The sequence below is a fragment of the Aulonocara sp. 'chitande type north' Nkhata Bay genome, linkage group LG5 (assembly GCF_057382095.1).
Source record: "Aulonocara sp. 'chitande type north' Nkhata Bay isolate Kocher_YH1m ecotype deep benthic linkage group LG5, A_spYH_male_GT1.1, whole genome shotgun sequence".
Taxonomy (NCBI): domain Eukaryota; kingdom Metazoa; phylum Chordata; class Actinopteri; order Cichliformes; family Cichlidae; genus Aulonocara; species Aulonocara sp. 'chitande type north' Nkhata Bay.
In genome coordinates, this window is record NC_141348.1 from 29,153,634 (window position 1) to 29,172,924 (window position 19,291).

The window sequence follows — 19,291 nt, forward strand, 5'->3', positions numbered from 1 at the left end:
TCTTTTTATTTATTTTTTACCATGAGAGTGATGCCAAACACACTGCCAGTGTTGTAAAAGCATACCTGGATAGAAACACACATAATCCAGCAGTCACGAACCTGCCTCTCCACAGTTGCCTTATATAATGTATTTCCATATGCACGTGTTTCAATAAACTGGATCTAGTTTAGGCTTTCCTAGGAAAACATAAAGAAATGAGAAGAGGATCAAGACTTTTGAACTACACTGTGCAAGTTTTGATGCACACCACTCCCTTTTCTTAATCTGGTACAAACTCTGTGCCCTTTACACAGCTCCTAAACCTTGTTTTGTATTTGTTTTCTGTTTGTTTTTAACTAATTGATGTGATACAATAATTATATCAACGCATTTCAGTCGTTTTATGTCTGCTAAAAGTTGACACAAAATACTGCTGTGATGATGAAGCTTTAGGATGATTAAAATTATTTGAATGCAAAACATTGATTGTTTTTTGTACATTTTTAATATTCTTGTAGCATTTAGCACTGCTCAGACAAACAGGGACAGACAAATTTGCATTAAATAATAATACTAATAATAAAAATAATAATAATCAGTTTTTATTCCAAAAATATAAACACTGAAAAAACAATAGTTCTTTTGAAACAGGTGTCTGTAGGTACAGTCTTCAGATGTAGCCAATGATGTCATTGCATATGATGGGCTGCCGGCTCCCTGTCTTCATGAGAGCGGTGAACTGGTAAAAATCAGTGTCCAGTGTATGTAGACCTGTGTGGGACTGGTGAAAGAAAGGTTTGAGTCCTTGGAGTCCCACGGGACAGGACATTCGTTTAGAAGCCTCTGCACTCCTGCAGCCCTTGGTGGAGTCTCCTGGCCTCTGCCTCATCTCCACACCTTTGGACACCCCTGCAAGTTTTCGGCGCATGTTAACCAGAATGTCTTTGGCAAGACGTCGGCCTGCATTTGGTTTTTGTTCTGCTGGCTCAGGAAGCTCCGGTAGGTCCATCCAATTCTTTATTAGGTCAGCAAAACTGTTGTCACCCAGAACCAAGGGCTGTCTGTTCCTGCTGCGGCTCAGCAGCATTGTCGTCCAGTCCTGTTGCTCACTGGCCTCGAATGATGTCCAGCGCTCCAGACAGGCGTCTGATGTTGATTTGGGTCGGATACGACCAGAAGGTCCTCTGTTTGTGCGGAGACAGGCAGAAGAAGAAACTCGTATGTTTCTGGTCCTCCTCAGCACCACGCCTTCATCAGGCCAAGAAGCTTCAGAGTAACCTGAGTCAAAGTCCACACTCTTCTCACTGCTGGGAGAGCCCTGTTTCAGCCTTTCATGCTCCTGTTGCTCTTCCTCCTCTTCCAGTGGGCTGGCCAGGCAGCAGGCAGAGTCATAGGTGCTGGCTTCACTGGCATCAGAAGCACGCAGTCGAGTGAGTCGCTCTTGCTGTGCCCTCTGTTTGTATAACCGAGTGACAGCGAAAGACTGAACACATGGTTCGCTAAGTGGCCTCGGCCTGCTTATCTGCTTCAAATCCTGCAGGGATCTCCTCATGTACTGCATGTGGTCCCGGAGGCAGTCAGAAGAATCTCCTAAACACAGCTGCACAACAGGAGAGGCAGACAAACAGTTAGTGGTGCAAGGAGATTTTAAATAAAGTCTATTCAAAATTGACATGTCCACCAAAACTACTTAAGTAAAGACAAGCTATGTTCATTCGTTGCAACAGCCAAGAGAGCTCCTAGGCCGCTTTCCAACATATCCCATCATCCCCTGGCCATTCTAGCTATATCTTGAACAGTTCAGTGTGTTATTTCCAGGACTCGGCCAGTAAGATTTTTACCAGCTGAGATCACTGTGCTCTCTGGCCTTATAAGAACTCAAGCATTCCTGAAAAACCTCAGCTTTATGGAGACCATCCCATGCAATATAAGTCCAGAAAATGAATTAAAAGCACAGGATGCACATTTCATACTGGGGAAAACTCTCCCTGCCTCCTAAATTTAGAGCGGAAGTTGAACAAAGTAGAGCTTAGTCTGGAGTGGAGTGTGAAGGCTCACATATCCTCTCTGGATTCCCCTAGTTCACAGGATGTGGACTGGCATGTATTATAAAACAGGAAGTGACAGCAACATTTTGGAATTGCACAAAGATCATGTGCTCAGTGTTAATTAAACCATCTTCGAGTAGGCAGTATAATTATATTGATGAAAAAATCCTTTAAATTTTAATCTGCACTTTGGTCATTACAAAAATGAAGAAAAAACTACAATTTACTAAGAGTTTCTGGGTCAGGGAGTTGCAAAAATGCCTCCAGTCTAATCTGTAATGCTATTGTTTAGTTTTCAGGTTCTTACAATATTTGGCTTGCTGAGCTTCTAACTCCTGTCACTGTTTGTCTTGGAGTACTAAAGGTGCCACAATGCCATGATGTTATCACAGCTGTGGGTGCTGAACCATTTGGCCTCTGGGGGAGACTTCATCTGACATGCAGAGACATCCACTGTGAGATTCTGTGGTCAGTCTGCCACTTTTAAAATGCCCTGTTCTTCTTGGCTGCTTTCACACAATGGGCTAGAAGTGATTCACCCAGCTGTGTGCTTTTGGCAAAGGCAATTCCGGTTTGAATTAACAGTGACTTGGTGGATTAAAGCACTATAAAGAGAAGTTGGTCAAGAAATAAAATAAAAACAAAACAGAAAATAAATGCCAAAAAACTAGGATAAGCCAGTGTCTTAAGAAAGCTTCACATAGTGGGTTTACCAAGGGGTTTGGGGCATTTGTACTCTTAATGAAACTAATGCAGCACCTAAAACACAAGTAAACTAAAGAAAAAATAAACTTACCATTGCTTCTGAGAAAGTGAAGTTCAAAGCCTGTGTTTTTTTTCTGCAAAAGAAAAGAGAGTAGTGGATTAAGTTTTGAGCGTGTGGCAACTACCACCCTTCCTAAAAACACAGCGGTTTGCCAATACTCACCTCTGTATGTGGCTCCAAATGAATCGCAGCACAATCAACAACAACTCCTCAGACGAACAGCTGATCGGAGGTTTGTTCGCTCTTTGTGGGTCCTCTCTCCTCTGAACCAAATGAAGCTCCGTCAGCGGACTTTGTCGATGCTGAGCTTTTTGTCGCAGCGAATCAGCACAGCCCATTAAAAAACCAGCCAATAGTGAGTCGCCTGAAATAAGATGCCCCCTGGAGTCATTTCAGTAGTTCCCGCTGTGCGTTTCACACCACACTGTTGGGACTCCACATCTGGAGCTCTTTAAATTAGACACCTGAGAATACTCAAGTCGTCCAATTGCTATTTTGAATTTTTTGAGCACTATACATTTCCAGCAGAGTTATTATAGTTTTTATAATCTCATTTTGACTGTTTGTTTTTTTTATCCGTTTAGTTTCCAGAGTAGTGCTGCTCGTTTCGGTTTAGTTGTTAGTGTTTGGAAATGTTTTTGCTATTTTCAGTGTTAATATTAGTCTTTTATTGTATGGAGGAAATATGCCAGAGACAAGATTTAGGAAGATTAGTATTAGCAACAAAAAATAACTCTGAGTTTTCAGACAAGTTAGAATAAACATGCCCGTTAAATACTCATGAGCTAAGTTATGATACAGTTTATTAGATTAACAAATACTAAAACTAAGGACATTACCTCTATATCCCCCCCCCCCCCCCCCCCCAACTTTACAAATAATTTCAGTTAGTTTAAACCTTTACTAAAAGTCTATTTTTTTATTTTAGTTAAATAAAATGTTTTTTCTTCCACGTGCAGTTTTAGTTATTAATTTAGTTATAATATATATAATGAAAAAATAATGAAAAATTGTGATTTCAGTTGATAAACAAGCATTTAAAATACATTTTTTAATTCTCTCCAGAATCGTGCAGGCTACTAAAGGCCTAAAGTCCCAGGTATGTATTGATAGAAATAAATCTACATGTCGCCACCTTGTGGATCTTTTCCACAAAGCTTCTTCAGCAATGCGTATTCACTATTCTATTCTAATGGTCCTTTTGAAACGCAAAATACCTTCTGGCATGACTACCGCGCGTCATTATCTCACCTCTTTATATGCTGACAACACTCTGTATTGTAATTCAGCAAAGTTTAGGTTGCAGTCGCACTCATTTCTTTGCTTTAAGTACCTATTACATGCTCAGTTGCAAGAACTAACGTGTAAAGGATGTATTAAAATAAAAGAAAACAAGTTTGGCTTATAGCTGCAGTTTGTCCGAATGGTATTTATATAGTCTTGTTTTACCAAAATACTTTTTAGTTTAGTTGTATGATTGGCCTTTTCTTCTCAGTTTTTTGTTGATGTCTTTTTAATCAGCAAAGTGCTTATTCTATATTTTAAAGTTGCTCAATTCATTGTCTTTAGTGTCCTTCTGCTAGTGAACTGGTTAAAAAAAATGAAGAAACAAAATAAAGTATTCTGAATTTTCCCTTAACACATCACACAGCAGAATAAAAGATCATGTGACCAAACCTTTATTTACGTTTAACAAGTGAATGACTTTTAATGTTAACAAACAACTATCATCCATTTGTCTTGGTATTGTGGTGCATCCTAAATGACAGATTTTGTGAACTGAAGTGGAGTAGAAATAGCCCTAGTTCACACTATGAAGATAGCATGTCTCTAAAGAACAAGTGTAAACAGATATCAAGGCACAAACATATGTAAAAAGACTTGGATTGAAATAAAAAGTACAGAACGATCCATGTTAGGAACAGACATAACCACTTAAAAATTTTGCAGATATCTTAAAAGTGACACATAACCATTTATGTTTTGTTTCTTTTAAGAAGTTACTTAAGGAATGTTAATCAGTTTGTGGGGAATACAAGCTAATCTATGGACAAGTCATGCAGAACAATGCACTATAGTACAAGAGTGAATATTGATTCTGTGTAAACATTGTACAAAAAACATTTTCCCTTCATCCATTTTCATTCTCCATGCTTGTTGGTTTTCTTCTAAAAAATAAGTTCTGTTTACAGTCAAAAGGTTCATAAAATGCCAGTTAACATAAGTTAATAGAATTTTTATAAAAAAAGGTTCATTTGACTTTATCCTTTTATTAAAATGCAAAAGTAAAAGGCAAAGTAAAATGTAAACCTAAAAGGAAAACACAATAAGAGATCCAAATATAAAAGAACGCTCAATAAGTCAAATAAATACCAAGAGGTTCCCCAACTGGTCCACGAAAATGGAAAACATGTTTTTTGTTTGTTTTTTTCCCCAGTGTTTTGATTTAGTCGTTTGGTATAATGAGATTGCAGGTCTTAATTGTGTCAAACTTTACTCTTACAACAATCATTTATTGAAGGCCAGTTGGCCAACATACAGTTACACAGTTTCCAAATGCAATTAAAAAAGCAGATCTTTTCATGTAAGTGCCTTAATTGTTATTTGATTGCTTTTGTCAAATTAGAAAGTTCTCGGTCATATATGTGTACAAGTAACCCCTGATAAGGAGCAGTAAGCTATACAGTATATAAAAACAATAACAACAGATCAGACAGATAACGTGATGGTTGCAAAACAGTGATTGTTAAAGTTCTTTCAGGTTCCCCCTCTAGGAATCAGTTCTCTTATGGTTTTCATTATGAAAAGCAGTAATCATTCATGGCTATTGCAGTCACTCATGCAGTCTGTGTGCGTCGGGTTTTGTCCTGCATGAAAAGACAAACAAGTATACATTCTTTAGACAAGTTAATGTACATAAAATAAAATGAAGAAAAAGAAGCTCCTGTTTCACGTTTGACTTTCTGATTTCTAGTGTTGATTGCAAATTAAATTTTTAGTGAAAAAAATTGCACAGATCTTGAGAAGTTAAAAAAATGCAATGTAAAAAGTAATTTCACTCAATTTAAATCACATTCAAATAAGTCACTATACAAATTCATGCTGAAAAACTCAAAGTTCCCAAGTTCTGTCTTCCCTTTAATTTTCTTTTCAGCAGACATGAACTTAATTTTGTATCACAGCAATGACATTTGTCTTACTCTGGATAATCCACTGTTTACTATTGCCGAACAACAAGGCAACCCACTTGATGCGCTCAAGCTAAATGATTTTTGCCAGCTTTTCTTACACATTACTTAAGCGATGAAGCATTAAATTAAAATGTTGCCAATTTATTTCTTCACAGTGATAAATTATTACAGCTCTAGACTGAATATTAAGTTGTGCCAGTACAGACAATACATAGCTGATGAGATCATTAATAGGCCACCTAAATGACAACCCAAATGAAAATACAATGAATAACAGCCCATTAGACTTTACGGTAACATTTCTACCCACTCTGAAGCATACCTTTAGAAAAGACCACAGTCTTTTAGGTTGTTCTTAATAATAACATCAGTGACAGCATCGAAGACAAACTGCACGTTCTTGGTGTCAGTGGCACAGGTGAAGTGGGTGTAGATCTCCTTGGTGTCCTTTTTCTTGTTCAGGTCCTCAAACTTGGTCTGGATATAGCTGGCAGCCTCATCAAACTTGTTGGCGCCTGTAAAATATGATTTAAGAGACAAGGAAGCAGTTTATTATCAAGTTGAACTTTCTGCAGAGAATGATCACAGATGCAGTATCATTCCTGATGCTCCGCTGTGTACCTCCGTACTCGGGGAAGCAGATGGTAAGAGGGCTGCGGGTAATCTTCTCCTCAAAAAGATCCTTCTTGTTGAGGAAGAGGATGATGGAGGTTTCGGTGAACCATTTGTTGTTGCAGATGGAGTCAAAAAGCTTCATGCTCTCATGCATTCGGTTCTAAAGAGAATCAAAACTGGTCATGGCTCATGACTTTCACTACAGTGTAACAGTTCATCAGCGCTGCCACCAGGGGACAATGTTCTTCTATATTATAAAAGTGAGGACAAATATTTCAGGTACTTCACAGCATCTCTTGGCCAAATGTCTCCTGAGCACTTTCTTTAAGCAATTCAAGAAATTGGGGTTAAATAGTTCATGTGCTATAACTTGAACAAATAGCTATTACGTCTTTTATTGCATAATTACACTTCACAGTGAAGCTCAATGAGCTAATTTTACAACATGGAGCTGACTATCATTCAGCCATTATAAGGAGGGATGGGAAATGGTACATTCCTTGCAGTGCAATATAATGTAATGTATCACATACTGAAAATGAGCCTGAAAGCAGATTTATGAAGCTAGTAAAGTGATATCATCCATACAGAAAGAGGCTCACATACAAGTACACATACACACAAGCATAAGAGGGTGGACTTTTCCTTACCATCTCCTCGTCCTCTGCCAGCACCAGGTCATAAGCACTCAGTGCAACACAAAAGATAATGGCTGTTACTCCTTCAAAACAATGAATCCACTTCTTTCTCTCTGAGCGCTGGCCTCCCACATCAAACATTCTGCCAGAGAGATCAAACAAAGGAGGTAAATTGTGTGTTTGTGTGTCTATATTTGGGGAAGGAGGTCACAATAAAAAAAAAGGAGTAATGTGAACCTAACAGGGGGAAAAACTGCTATTTCAGGAAAAGTGCTGTGAATGAAGGAAGGGCAAACTTAGAGTGACATTCAATGCCAGGAAATAAATTGGCTTTCATGTAGTTGTTTGGGGACCAAAAATGGTGAGGAGGTGGAGAGACGTCTGTCACATAATTTATCTGATAAAAGACTGCAGGGTCAGTGCAGGATAGAAGAGGCAGACAGGGTCCATATTCAGAGTAAAGCTTCAGTTAATGGAGATGCTGAGACTTGATTAAAACTCGCAGAAGAGAGGTGTGAGAAAAGCCTACGGAAAGATGAAAACAGTTCACCAGGACAACTACTGTATACATATATAATACTGGAACCCAAAATGAAGTTTCGACCAGACACAACGTGATCTAAAGCCAGCCACTGTCAATGGTGACAGCATCGGCTTCATTAAGGTGAATAGAGCAGAAACAGCACAAACGTGGCTTTTTTTGTATTGATCGCTTTCATGCATTATTTAGCTCAAATACTGAGGCTGTAACACAAAGCAAATATCAGAGATTATCAGGAAGCAGGTCACACCAAAGCCAAGTGGATACAGTTGCCTTTTTATTACCGTACCCATAACCTCTTAATATGTATTAAAAAGTGCATTAAAATGTGTTGAGACCCAAAAAGACAAAGAAATCTGCAAAAAACCCCAAAAATATAGCTCATCTTTTTTATCTACCTGCCACTCTCTTTCTCCATTTATACCCTTTGCACATTTATATAACATACTTTACATATCTATGCATGCATTACTATCCCACACATAAGTGCTTGGGCTGGGTTAGAGCACATTTTATGTAAGACCAACAGTACTAGTTCTGTGCCATGTCAGACAAACATGTTTTATTACTAAATAATGCTCTGGTTTTATTAAGGAGGAGCACTGTGGGAAGGATCTAATTTATTAGTCAGCTCTTAGCGCAATCACAGTAATTAAGCTTTTAATTGCTGGTATAATTTGTCTTCTGATGTTTTAACATATTTCAAGCCAGGAGGGTCACTTGCCTCTTAACGCTATAAAGATTGAGATCAAAATCAAGTGTAGATTTTTTGTGGTAAACTAGAACCACGTTAACCCATGAACTCTGGAAAATGTAGAGAAAATCAGGTCCTCTCTTGCCCTTTTCACAGTCAACATGGTTCATTTCCCTCATAAATCCCCATGAACTGCTGATGAGACACCAAACACGTAAAACAGAGCAAGAAATAGTTTCCTTTAGGCACGTTTTCATGGTTGAAAATAATCCTGTGCAGAAGGCACTAACAGTGAACTCTACAGATTGATACTGCTCTATTCTTAGATGTGCAGATATCAGACATGAACTACTGTGGAGCTGGCAGGTTAAAGACAGTTTTCATGTTTGATCAGACTGAGCAGTACAGTTTCCACAGCTTTGCAAGGTGTGGTCGAGAAAGGTTCAGGGCTGCAGCTCACATCTTTCGCCTGTCTTCACACAAGGAAGGTCATACGACTCTAGAACAGGTATCTTGATATGCCGCTGTCTACACTAATTAAATGACAACATGCCCATATCTAATATTCAAGTGACATTTTTGCCTTATTGCTTTTCCCAAATTATGTTCGGCATCCCACTAAAAGACAAATATGTGTGTCAGATTGGTGACCTATGACCTATGGTACCCTGCCTCTTGCCTATGGGGAGGGGGCTCAACTTTCAAGTGAGGGTCCCAGAACTCTCACAAAACAATGCAAATGGCTAAAGAAGTTTAAACGTGAAAAAAAAAAAACAACCCAATTGTGACAAAGTGAAATTATAATATATTTTTTTCATCTATATATTTATTTTGTTTAAAAAATATGTCACTTTTAATTGACAGGTTATTGATATTGAACCTTACTTGAAGTGGAGTTCCTTGAAAGTGAAGTGAGTCTCAACAATGCCGGTTGTCTTAACCCGAGTTCGTAGCACATCTTGCTGGGTCGGAATGTAATCTGTTTTAGCTATCCTCTCCAGGTCATTCAGGTAACTTAAGACAGAAAGAGAGAGAGCAAGGTTTCAAAATGACTTTACAATCTGCAACAAATGAGAGACAAAAACAACAACAGGAAGGCGTGTGGCTGCTGAGGCACTACCCAAAACTGCAATTTTTGAGTCACTTGAATAGCTTTAAACTTTTGATTTCTGAAGTGCTTTTAAAGGAAGTGTGTAAATCAGGTCCTACAGTAAAGTTATAGTCAAATGCAATGTGCATCTTTCACTCTAGCCAGTTTAGAGTTGCAGAACTACAACAGAAAAATAAAGTTTCATTATTTCTGGCTTTTTTTTATTGCTCAGCTTTGCTATCAGTTTGTTTCACTTGCCACTCAACAAAAACATCTTGTGGCCCATTTCCTCATAAATCACCACTATAAAACTGCTGACCAGCTACAAACAAAATTGATTATTATTCTCTGTAATGCGAGTTATTATATCCACAAACATTTCATATTTGCTATCTTTTCATGTGGGCTAAAAACGGCTTTTCTAGGTGTGTAACATCATGCTGATATTTAATATTCCCTCTCAGTAGATACAATGCTAGAAGTATATCACTGTGTTTCATCAACAGATTAAAACCTGCAGCTACATCTACATATGGGTATTTAATCCAACATACTATGTTCCTGTTTCACTCAGTGCAGAACTCATGGCTGAGTTTGTATATGTGAAATTGGTTTTGCAGCATATTTTCCTCTTGATTGATTCTGTTGTTGTAAGATTTTTGTGCTATAGCGCCTCCGGCCAACGAGTTTCCTGCAGATGGTAACACTGAATATTGGTTGTGACTCTGCCTCGGCCGCACTCATTACTAAAATTGAGCTTGTCAGAGACCAACAGCTACACTGAATACTAGTTATCTGTTGGCTTAATTCTGCCTAAGATCTCTTTAGAAGTTATTTGTCTGCTTGAGAAAACACGTCTGCACATTTACTTTGCTGACCTTAATCATTTATAATTTGCTGCAGTACGCTGCTGCATCTCAGATGTCTTTTTCTCTTTGTCCATTTCAGCTTACCAGCTGTGCATCTCCTGCAATAGAAGTGTGTAATACTGCACAAGCTGTAAGGCTCTGTATTAAATGCATTTTATGACACATTTTTCATCATCACTCCAATTTGCCATGGTACTTGTGGTGTGATGCTTGATTTATATTACACCTGGGGCAGGGATAGCTCAGTAGGTAAAGTGGTCGCCCCATGATCGGAAGGTCGGCGGTTCGAATCCACTTAACGGCTACCCTGAGGTACCCCTGAGCAAGGTACCGTCCCTACACACTGCTCCCCGGGCGCCTGCTTAGTGGGCTGCCCACTGCTTCACTGAGTGAATGGGTCAAATGCAGAGAAAAACAAGTAATTTCCCCATGGGGATCAATAAAGTATCCATTATTATTATTACCTTTAATTTTTGCTCTTATGTTCCTGGGTGATTTTTCCTTTTCCACATCCCTTCTGTATTTCCTGTCTGTGTCCTCTGCTTGCCTGTGTGAGTCCTTTGTCCTTTTCAACTCCTCATGATGCTTTTGTTGCATTTGTTTCCCTGTTTTGTTCCTTTTGCCTCCCTCATTTTGTTTTTTATCTGTGTCTTATTATCCATCGCTCCTGATGTGGATATAGTCTGCTTGTTTTCCCCCAGTCTTTGTCAGGTCATTACCCTCATCTCTGACTAGTTCCAGTGTTTTCCTCAGTTTCTTGTGCAAGCTCCTCACAGTTGGTTTGCTTGCACTGCTTTATGGATTTTATTGTATTTTTTTTTCTCCTGCTACCTCAGTGCCTTGCAAAGTTCATACTAAAGATCTCTTTATTTTACTGCTTGCCTTCAGTCTCCCACGATGCCATCAACTGGGTTAAAAAATAAAATCTGATACCAACGTAACACAATCTCTACAATGTTAAGCTGGTATAGGCCTTTGGAGTAAAATGACATCATAGCATGCAGAACAAACCCCATCTCTATACCCATTATCACATGATAAGAAATACAGTCATACTCTCCATCATATTATTCTGTTTTTTAAAGACATGTTGCCTTTAAGAGCAGTATTCAATATGAAAAGCATGTGGGGGAAAGGAAACATTATAAAGACTATCCAAGAAAGAAGGTAATTTCTTTTGTTTTTGTTTTTTATGTCAAAATTTACAACTCATATTTCTCACTTCCCCTCAGTCCTTTTTGCATTTTCTCTGCTATCTGACAGACTGCTGGTCAGTAGGGGAGTGTGAAAGCACCATGTTTGACACTGCCTGGCTTACACAAGCATTGCATCATCATCCGAGGCCAACTGGGAGCTTTACTTGCCCAGCCAGCCCACACTTCACAGAGAAACTGAGATATATATCCACCATTTCAATCGGGCTGATCAAACCATTCATGCATACTTAAAATGTTACAGAATAATTAATGAGTTAACAAAACCTATAACTATAACAAATGACTACAATTTTTGTTTTGTCTCACAGCACAGCAGCCATTACAATAGATTTTTTAAATGGCATGACAGAGTTGTTGCGGAAATATCACATAAAGCAACATTTCATACTTTTACATAGCGCTGCCACAAAATTAATCAGCATGTTCCAATAAAAAATGACCACTTGAGGGTGTTATAAGAACTATCAATTCTCAAAGTTTACTTCTAAGCTAATTTTCCTTGAAGTAAACACATTTTTTTTTAAATCTAATTTTTTCACTCCCCCAAGACAAATTATTCGGTGCTCTGCTTATCGGGTTATAGTATTAAAGAATCAAACCCAGAGAGGGAGAAATAATCACTAAATGAAAGTTAGTGAACAATCCTTCCTGTCTCTATGACTCCCAGGAGAAGTCACAAACAGGTTCAAAGCTCCCACATATGACCGAGGCTGAAGGGACTGCACATCCCTTCCAAAAAATAAATTTAAAAAAATCTCAAACTATAACTCTCTCGACCTTTATGCCTTTTGAAATAGCAAATGTAGTGATTTAGTTCTTAAACAAATCTTCATCTGTATATGAAAACAACTGATAAATTTCCCAATTAGTCACATTTCCATTTGTAGAGGATTAATATAGCGTCTGGTGTAAACAGAATGCATACTGACTGACGTACGAGCAGGAGAAGATGCTCATGGTGGAAACCTGAGACTATGCACAGTAAAAATCAGTAAATTTGCATTTAATTAACAGATCACAGCAGAAAAATATCCGCCCACAAATTCACACTCACTATGCCGCCGAGTCGTTCAGCTGGTATTCTCGCGATCTTGCAAAGCAGCTCTGTATGCCGCTGTCACTCCACAGTCGCCTGATCACGTTAGCCAAGTCATCAGGGAGAATGCCCTGTTCCTCAGCAGCTGCAGCCAGGGCAAAGAGCTGCTGGGCATCGTCCTGCAGGGGGCAATAAGGACACAGGAGTGGGTTGTTAAGAACACTGCAACTAAAACCAAGGCGACAGCTGCTATCCTTGACACAATCAAACATGATCAAAGATCCAGTTGGTTCTTAAAGACAAAGAGTTACATGCTCTTATGTACAGGACATTAAAGAGTAACCGCTGTTACTTCCCCTTCTATAATGGCTGGGAGGGAAGTCGTTCCTGAAGCAAATTTCATATAACTGATCAAATGACAAAAACCCTAGTTGTATTTCTCTGGTAACTTTTTTTTAAAAATTTCAGCTAAAGCTAAGGAATAAGGTTAAGAAATATCTAACAATGGCATTTAGAAATAGAAAGGATATTTCTTCTGCCAGTACAATCAAGAGGAAAAATTACAATGGCAATTAGCTGGCAAACATGTTCTGATAGTTCTTGAATTCCTGCAAAATGGCACCACTGGAAACCAAAACATATTCTTCAGCTATGGAAATATTTAGAAACAAGCTAACCTGTGTAACATGTTAGAGAAATTTCAACAGGCAGTTACAATCGGATTTTGATTTAAATACTAGGGGTGCAACGATACACAAAATTCACGGTTCGGTTCGGTTCGATACTTTGGTGTCACGGTTCAATATTTTTTCGATACAAAAAAATGTTCATGCCTTTTTAATTTGTCATTTATTAAAATTATAAATATATATTTTAACTCAAAAGTACAGTTTTTAAATTTAACCCTAACCCTTGTGCATGTTTTTTATTTTGACAGCGAATGCGCACCTGCGGACCACTTATGTGCAGCCCTGGTTGTTTAGCTCATCATATCACAGCCACAGAAATTCTTTTGTCCATGAAACCATAAAGCTGCACTTTCTTTTTGCCTTATAGTCTGATTTGTCATAACTTCTCCGTTTTGTGGTAAGCTTTTCTTTGGCTGTCACTTCTTCACCCTGACCTGTCTTATTTGGCTCAGCAGAACTAAAATATAAATCCTGCTGCTTTTACACACACACTCACATAAGCTCAGCGATTCTCTGCGCGATCAACCTCTCACATGTTTAAGCTGCGGGAGATTTCACTTGTCATGTTTGCGTAGTAAGCTAACAATTAATAAGACGATGTCAGACGAATTGGTGCGCAAATTATCATCACTCACAGATCAGTGCTGTCACTCTCTATACACAGTTCGCACGATTGCAAAGTGAAAGCAAAAAAACAAGCGCAAATTCAAACGCGATTTCAATATGTCACATATTGACAGTGGCTCACCGATGCCAATGACATAATTACCCAGCTACATTTCTGAAAGAATGCAAAAGCATTGACATATATTTTTCCTTCCTACAATAGCCCGACGGGCAGGGAAGAGATAGATTTTGGTAGCCCGACTGAAAAAAATCGCTAGCTCCAGGACGTCGGGCTAGCGATATTGCAAGCCCTGTATCTGATTGAGGAATCACTCATCTTTGGAAAAGAGAGTTTATTACAGAGAAATGTCTCTTTCCAAAATAAAAGCTATACTATCCGCTTCTTCTGGGCTATATTCTCAGCAGCATATTAAACATATCAGGTCCCGATAAGGAGAATCATGTGCTAACAGCTGTCTAAATGACTCGGCTAAAGGTAGTAGCATGCTTGTTGTTTTTGTCTTTGCACTAGGATGATGTCGGCGTAAATGTGCAGTCATATTCGTTGTGTTCCCACTAGTGCTTTCAGGTTAATCTCGTTGAAATGACCTTAACGCCACAACAAGGCAAATCTCTGTTAACGAGCTACCGCCGATCGCCCGTGCATGGGGCTAGACGGCCAACACGTTAACGAGCTAACTGCGCTAACACGCCAGCTCCCACCCATGTAATTGAGCATTGCATGGCACATCCAACATACTGTTTTACTTTAGTCCATGACGTGCTTACCTTCAGGGTCATACGTCACATGAAAACCAAAATAATTCCAAACGCCAGATCTGAATGAGGGTGGGGGAGGTCCATGTTGCAAGGAGAGCTTAACTTCTGTCTCGCTAGCTTGCCCTGCGCTCTTCCTTCTGACTATGCTGTCTGTGTTGAGCGCTCAGTGGATCTGCGCTCGACAGTGCAGCCTAGGCGGAGTAGTCGAACGCAGATTCACTGAGCGCTCAACACAGACAGCATCGTCAGAAGGAAAGTTGATAAAATAAATTACAAATGTTGTATTGTTCGATACATATGCCTACCGAACCGAAAGCACTGTATCGAACGGTTCAATATCGATACGAATATCGTTGCACCCCTATTAAATACTTATTGATAATCTAATACAACAGTATGGACCAATGTGAGCGATATCTCTATAGAACTGGCACAAAGAGAGGAAATATTTTAAAGTAAAGTGATTATAATATCATTACAACATGTGATAAAGCAATGTGGCAGCCAATTTGGGCTGACCACATGTAAGATATATGAGATAGGTCTGTATGACTCAAAGTAACAGCATGCAGGGCTGCTTCAACAGACTGTGGTTTGATTTCCTGCTGTTTGCCACCTTGCTTGTTTCTCTCAGTTCACCATCTTCCTGTTGGCACAATGTTAATTATTTCTCTCTGACCTTTATTCTCAAGGATAGAAATTCTAAGAGTAATAAATAAACCTTGGTTTTCTCTGCACATTTGTATGTGTAACTAACTTAATGCAACTGCAGTCAGGATTTTCTAGAGTTCTGAATATGTATGGCATCATCAAAATACACAAATGGTTCATAATGAAACATTTCGTAATTGTGAATGGAAACAAACTGGACTGAGTAGAAATCTATTACTATCTCTACCTGCCATTGTCATCCAGTCAGTATACAATCATGGTCACTTTATTAGGTACACGTATTCAACTGCTCCTTAACAAAAATGTCAAATCAGCCACATGCCAAAAACCCAGTTTAGATCTAGACATGCCAACATAATCAAGACAACTCTCTGGGATTCAAACTGACAATCAGAATGAGGACGAAAGATGATTTAAGTAAGATGCTGCAAGGGCTGGTCTCAGTATTTCAGAAAATGCGCATCTACTGGGATTTTCCCACACAACCATCTCTAGTGTTTACAGATAATGTTCTGAAAAAGAGAAAATATCCAGTGAGCAGCAGTTCAAATGCCTTGTTGAAGTCAGAGGTCAGAGGAGAATAACCAGACTGCTTCAAGCTGAGAAGAAGACAGCAGTATTTCAACAAATCTCTTGCTACAACCACGTTACGCAGAAGACCATCTCTGAATGCACAACACATTGAACCTGTAACTATATGGGATAGAGCAGCAGAAGACCACACCAGGTACTACCTCCTGTCAGCTAAGAACAGGAAGCTGAGGCTAAAATTCACAACGGTTCACAAAAGTTGGACAACAGAAAACACCACAAAAGCCTGGATTCATCCTGCAGGGCGGTGTAATTGCGTGAAGGTTATTTTTATTTTTTTTTTAAATTGTTTGGGCTATTTAGTAGTGACTGAGCATCATTTCTGAATACTGTTCCTGACCCTGTCCACAAATTTATGAACATAGTGTGCCCATCTTCTGATGGATGCTTCCAACACACCTAGTTTCTTGAAACTGACAATGAGTTCACTGTGTTCAAATGACCTCCACAGTCACCAGATATTAGTTCAACAGAGCACCTCTGGGATGTTGTGGAATGGGAGATTTACATCATGGATCTGCAGCCTAAAATCTGCAGGAATTCTAGGATGCTATTGCATCAATAATAACCAAAATCTCAGAGTTATGTTTTCACCACCTTGTTAAATCTATGCAGTGAAGAATTAAGGCGAATTTGAAGGCAGAAGGGAGTCCAGTACTAACAAAGCAGCCGGTGAATGTACGTCTGTGCCTATTAGATGGTGATGTTTACGTTGGTTAAATGGCCAGCTTACTGAATTTGTGTATGTCCTTTATTATTGGTCCAGTCAATGTCTTGACTGGACCAATAGCATTACTGTTCTTTTGAAATGTGTTTATTTAGTGGTGCGTCACTATGAGTGATGCGCTCACATGCTGCCAATGAAATTGATGTTTACGATGGCTCTCTGGGAATGTGACACATTTACTAAAACTCTTTCTGCTCTTTTTAACACAGCTACAAGTTGCAGACTGCAGAATATTAGACTCACACACACTCGCCTTATCCTTCTCCTCTTTGTCATTCACTTACAAATTTGCAGGCTCCGACTGCACTTGCAGCTGCAATGAATCACCATGAAACTGCAAACACTGACTTGAGTTTCATGTTTACTTCTATACAGCAGCATAATGTGTCTGTTAATGATCCTTATCACATGCAGATCAGCTGCTACAATCAGCTCAACTGAAATCCAATATGGGGCATAATTAAAGAATAGTATGAAAGCCATAAGCGTGTGTCAATTTCTACAGGGCTGCTGCGCAAGTATGGGCAGGCTAGCACACTAATTGCTATGTGTGGGAGTGCGAGAGTAGCATCACGTACACCCAGCCATTTGACAGATCTATGGGTGAGAAAAAAAACGTCACCACAGCAGAGTCCTTAATCCTTCTATTACAGCTTCACTTACAGGATACACACACGGCCACTGTCAGACCTCACCGGCAGCTTGTTTGAAAGTTGATAAGTGTTCACAGGGTGCAGGAGACTGCAACTCAGCATCTCTTGTCTTCTGTCTGCAGGTTTAAGTATAAAAGTTTCACGGATGCCCTGTTGTGTTTAACTTAGTGTGTGTTTGTATGAGCTGCACCTAATTATTTAGTGTGTTCATTAAGTACTTCTGATATGCTCGAATTGTGCAGTCATAATAATGAAGTTCGTTAATCACCTAATTAAAGATCTGAATTAACTGAATCCAAATGCACATCTCGCCCTCACAATCACATCACATCTCTGTCCAAAATCCCATAGATATTAAATTTGCTGTTGGATGAACTACACAGACAACTTCCACATCCGCACATCAGAGAAATCATTAAATATCTTTTACGTGTCAGCCTTTGAAATTCTTGTATGGTGACACAGTACTTAGCTTAAATGTGGCATTCTTTACAAATCCTTACTTTTAAACAGAGGTACATTTTTTTTCCCCCGAAAGCAACTGTTAATTTTTTCTACTCAGATGACAACTGTTGCTGGCAGATTTTATCAGCTGTAGCTATGGCTAATTAAATTATTTTTAGATCCATGACTTGCACGTCGAAAATCGTCTCTGGCTGCCTCTCAAATATTTCACTCTGCCTCGTTCTAAAATGAGAATGATGATGAACTGTGAAGTAGTGGATTGGATGACTTAACAAAGACCTAGAGCTTGTAAAGCTCAATAAAGCTGATTATAGAGACAGATTTACTTGATAATTCTGTGGATTTTAGCACTAAAAACAACTGTTTTCACTTCATCACTTTTTTTTTTAACACTTATACATAATAAACAGCTTTAACGATGTAAGCGTTTGCCTCACTGTTTGAAATTTTGAACACATTTAATATGAACGTGTTATGTCCAGATCATTTAGAACATACCAAGAAATGGAGATCCTCAGAGAAACAATTTTTCCTGGGTCAATATTTTTTTTAACAACAAGTCAACACAAAGGCGGTTCAAGGAGAACTGATAAGCAGGTGCTTACCTAAAACCAAATATGGCTTAAACTAGGTGTTACTGCAGCACACCCAAGCGAAATCAAATGAAAACCAAGTTAGCGACCTGAAAGGCAAGAGCCTTCCAGAAGAAGAGACAGCCAGGGAGGAAACTGGTTTCTATAGAGTTCCCAAGCATTCCCAAGCCATTTCCTGATTAGGATCTGAAATAGAGCACGTAAAAGGCAGGCCTGCCAAAGAACATAAACACAAGACCTAGAGCTGTCACAAGCATGCGCTACTGTAACTCTTTATATATGACAGAAAATAAATAAATGCATAATCAATCATCTTTAATATGTGGAGTAATTTAAAGACTGACAAGCTTGTTTTCATTAGCTAGCCAGTTATAAAACCATTAGTTTGGGAGTGATTAGGTTTAGCAAACACTAACATGCAAAGCAAACATAAATGATGGGTAACAATTGTTACAAAACACCTCCAGACAAATGGGTTAGCAACAAGATCTTCCTTTTACAGTTGGGTATTCTTCAAAATAAGAAATTAGTTTGTGTTGCTGCTGAGGCTGCAGAAACCAGCCTCTGCAGTGCTGTTCAAACGTGCCCTGCTAGCAGCACTGAATTAATCCAATCTGCACCAGAGCTCTCAGTGGCTGCTGTTGCTCCTGCAGCAGGTATACTTTCAGACTCCTCTCTGTCTAGTACAACTTTAAGGAGACAGCAGATCAAAGATGGACCAGATGGAGTCAGTAAGACAAGTGCTATTTCCCTGCAGGTTGCAAAGACATATCAGGAAAGGATTATACTGTGCTCCAGTTCTGTGTAACACCTACTACATAAATCTTA

The 19,291-nt window shown here is 39.0% G+C and overlaps 2 protein-coding genes across 4 annotated transcripts in view; both read right to left on the reverse strand.

The window, feature by feature from the left end:
- Positions 1-18: 18 nt before the first annotated feature.
- Positions 19-3,134, reverse strand: LOC147330902 (PAK4-inhibitor inka2-like). Its single transcript, XM_086294076.1, has 3 exons — positions 2,959-3,134; positions 2,827-2,869; positions 19-1,582 (listed from the first exon to the last, which is right to left on the reverse strand). Exons 1-3 carry the CDS (start codon positions 3,132-3,134, stop codon positions 653-655), a joined length of 1,149 nt encoding a protein of 382 aa, XP_086150202.1. The 3' UTR covers positions 19-652.
- Positions 3,135-4,469: 1,335 nt separating this feature from the next.
- Positions 4,470-19,291, reverse strand: part of LOC147330903 (guanine nucleotide-binding protein G(i) subunit alpha-2) — a 49,792-nt gene continuing 34,970 nt past the window's right edge. For 2 of the 3 annotated variants that reach the window (XM_086292819.1, XM_086292818.1), the window contains 6 exons: positions 12,706-12,866; positions 9,361-9,489; positions 7,253-7,382; positions 6,609-6,762; positions 6,310-6,502; positions 4,470-5,663 (listed from right to left, as the gene is read on the reverse strand). In XM_086292819.1, the coding sequence (XP_086148945.1) occupies positions 6,312-6,502; positions 6,609-6,762; positions 7,253-7,382; positions 9,361-9,489; positions 12,706-12,866 (765 nt within the window). In that variant the 3' untranslated portion in view covers positions 4,470-5,663; positions 6,310-6,311. Of the gene's footprint in view, positions 5,664-6,308; positions 6,503-6,608; positions 6,763-7,252; positions 7,383-9,360; positions 9,490-12,705; positions 12,867-19,291 lie in introns of those variants that run through there. The other variant, XM_086292821.1, reaches the window with a different exon arrangement.

What these genes read in the sequence shown, in the direction of transcription:
- LOC147330902 (XM_086294076.1), bottom strand. Translation starts at nt 3,134, where the DNA reads ATGGGCTGTGCTGATTCGCTGCGACAAAAAGCTCAGCATCGACAAAGT. An exon ending in ATTTGGAGCCACATACAGAG is followed by an intron (nt 2,870 to 2,958) that starts GTGAGTATTGGC and finishes TTTCTTTTGCAG; the next exon opens with AAAAAAAACACAGGCTTTGA. An exon ending in TCACTTTCTCAGAAGCAATG is followed by an intron (nt 1,583 to 2,826) that starts GTAAGTTTATTT and finishes CCTGTTGTGCAG; the next exon opens with CTGTGTTTAGGAGATTCTTC.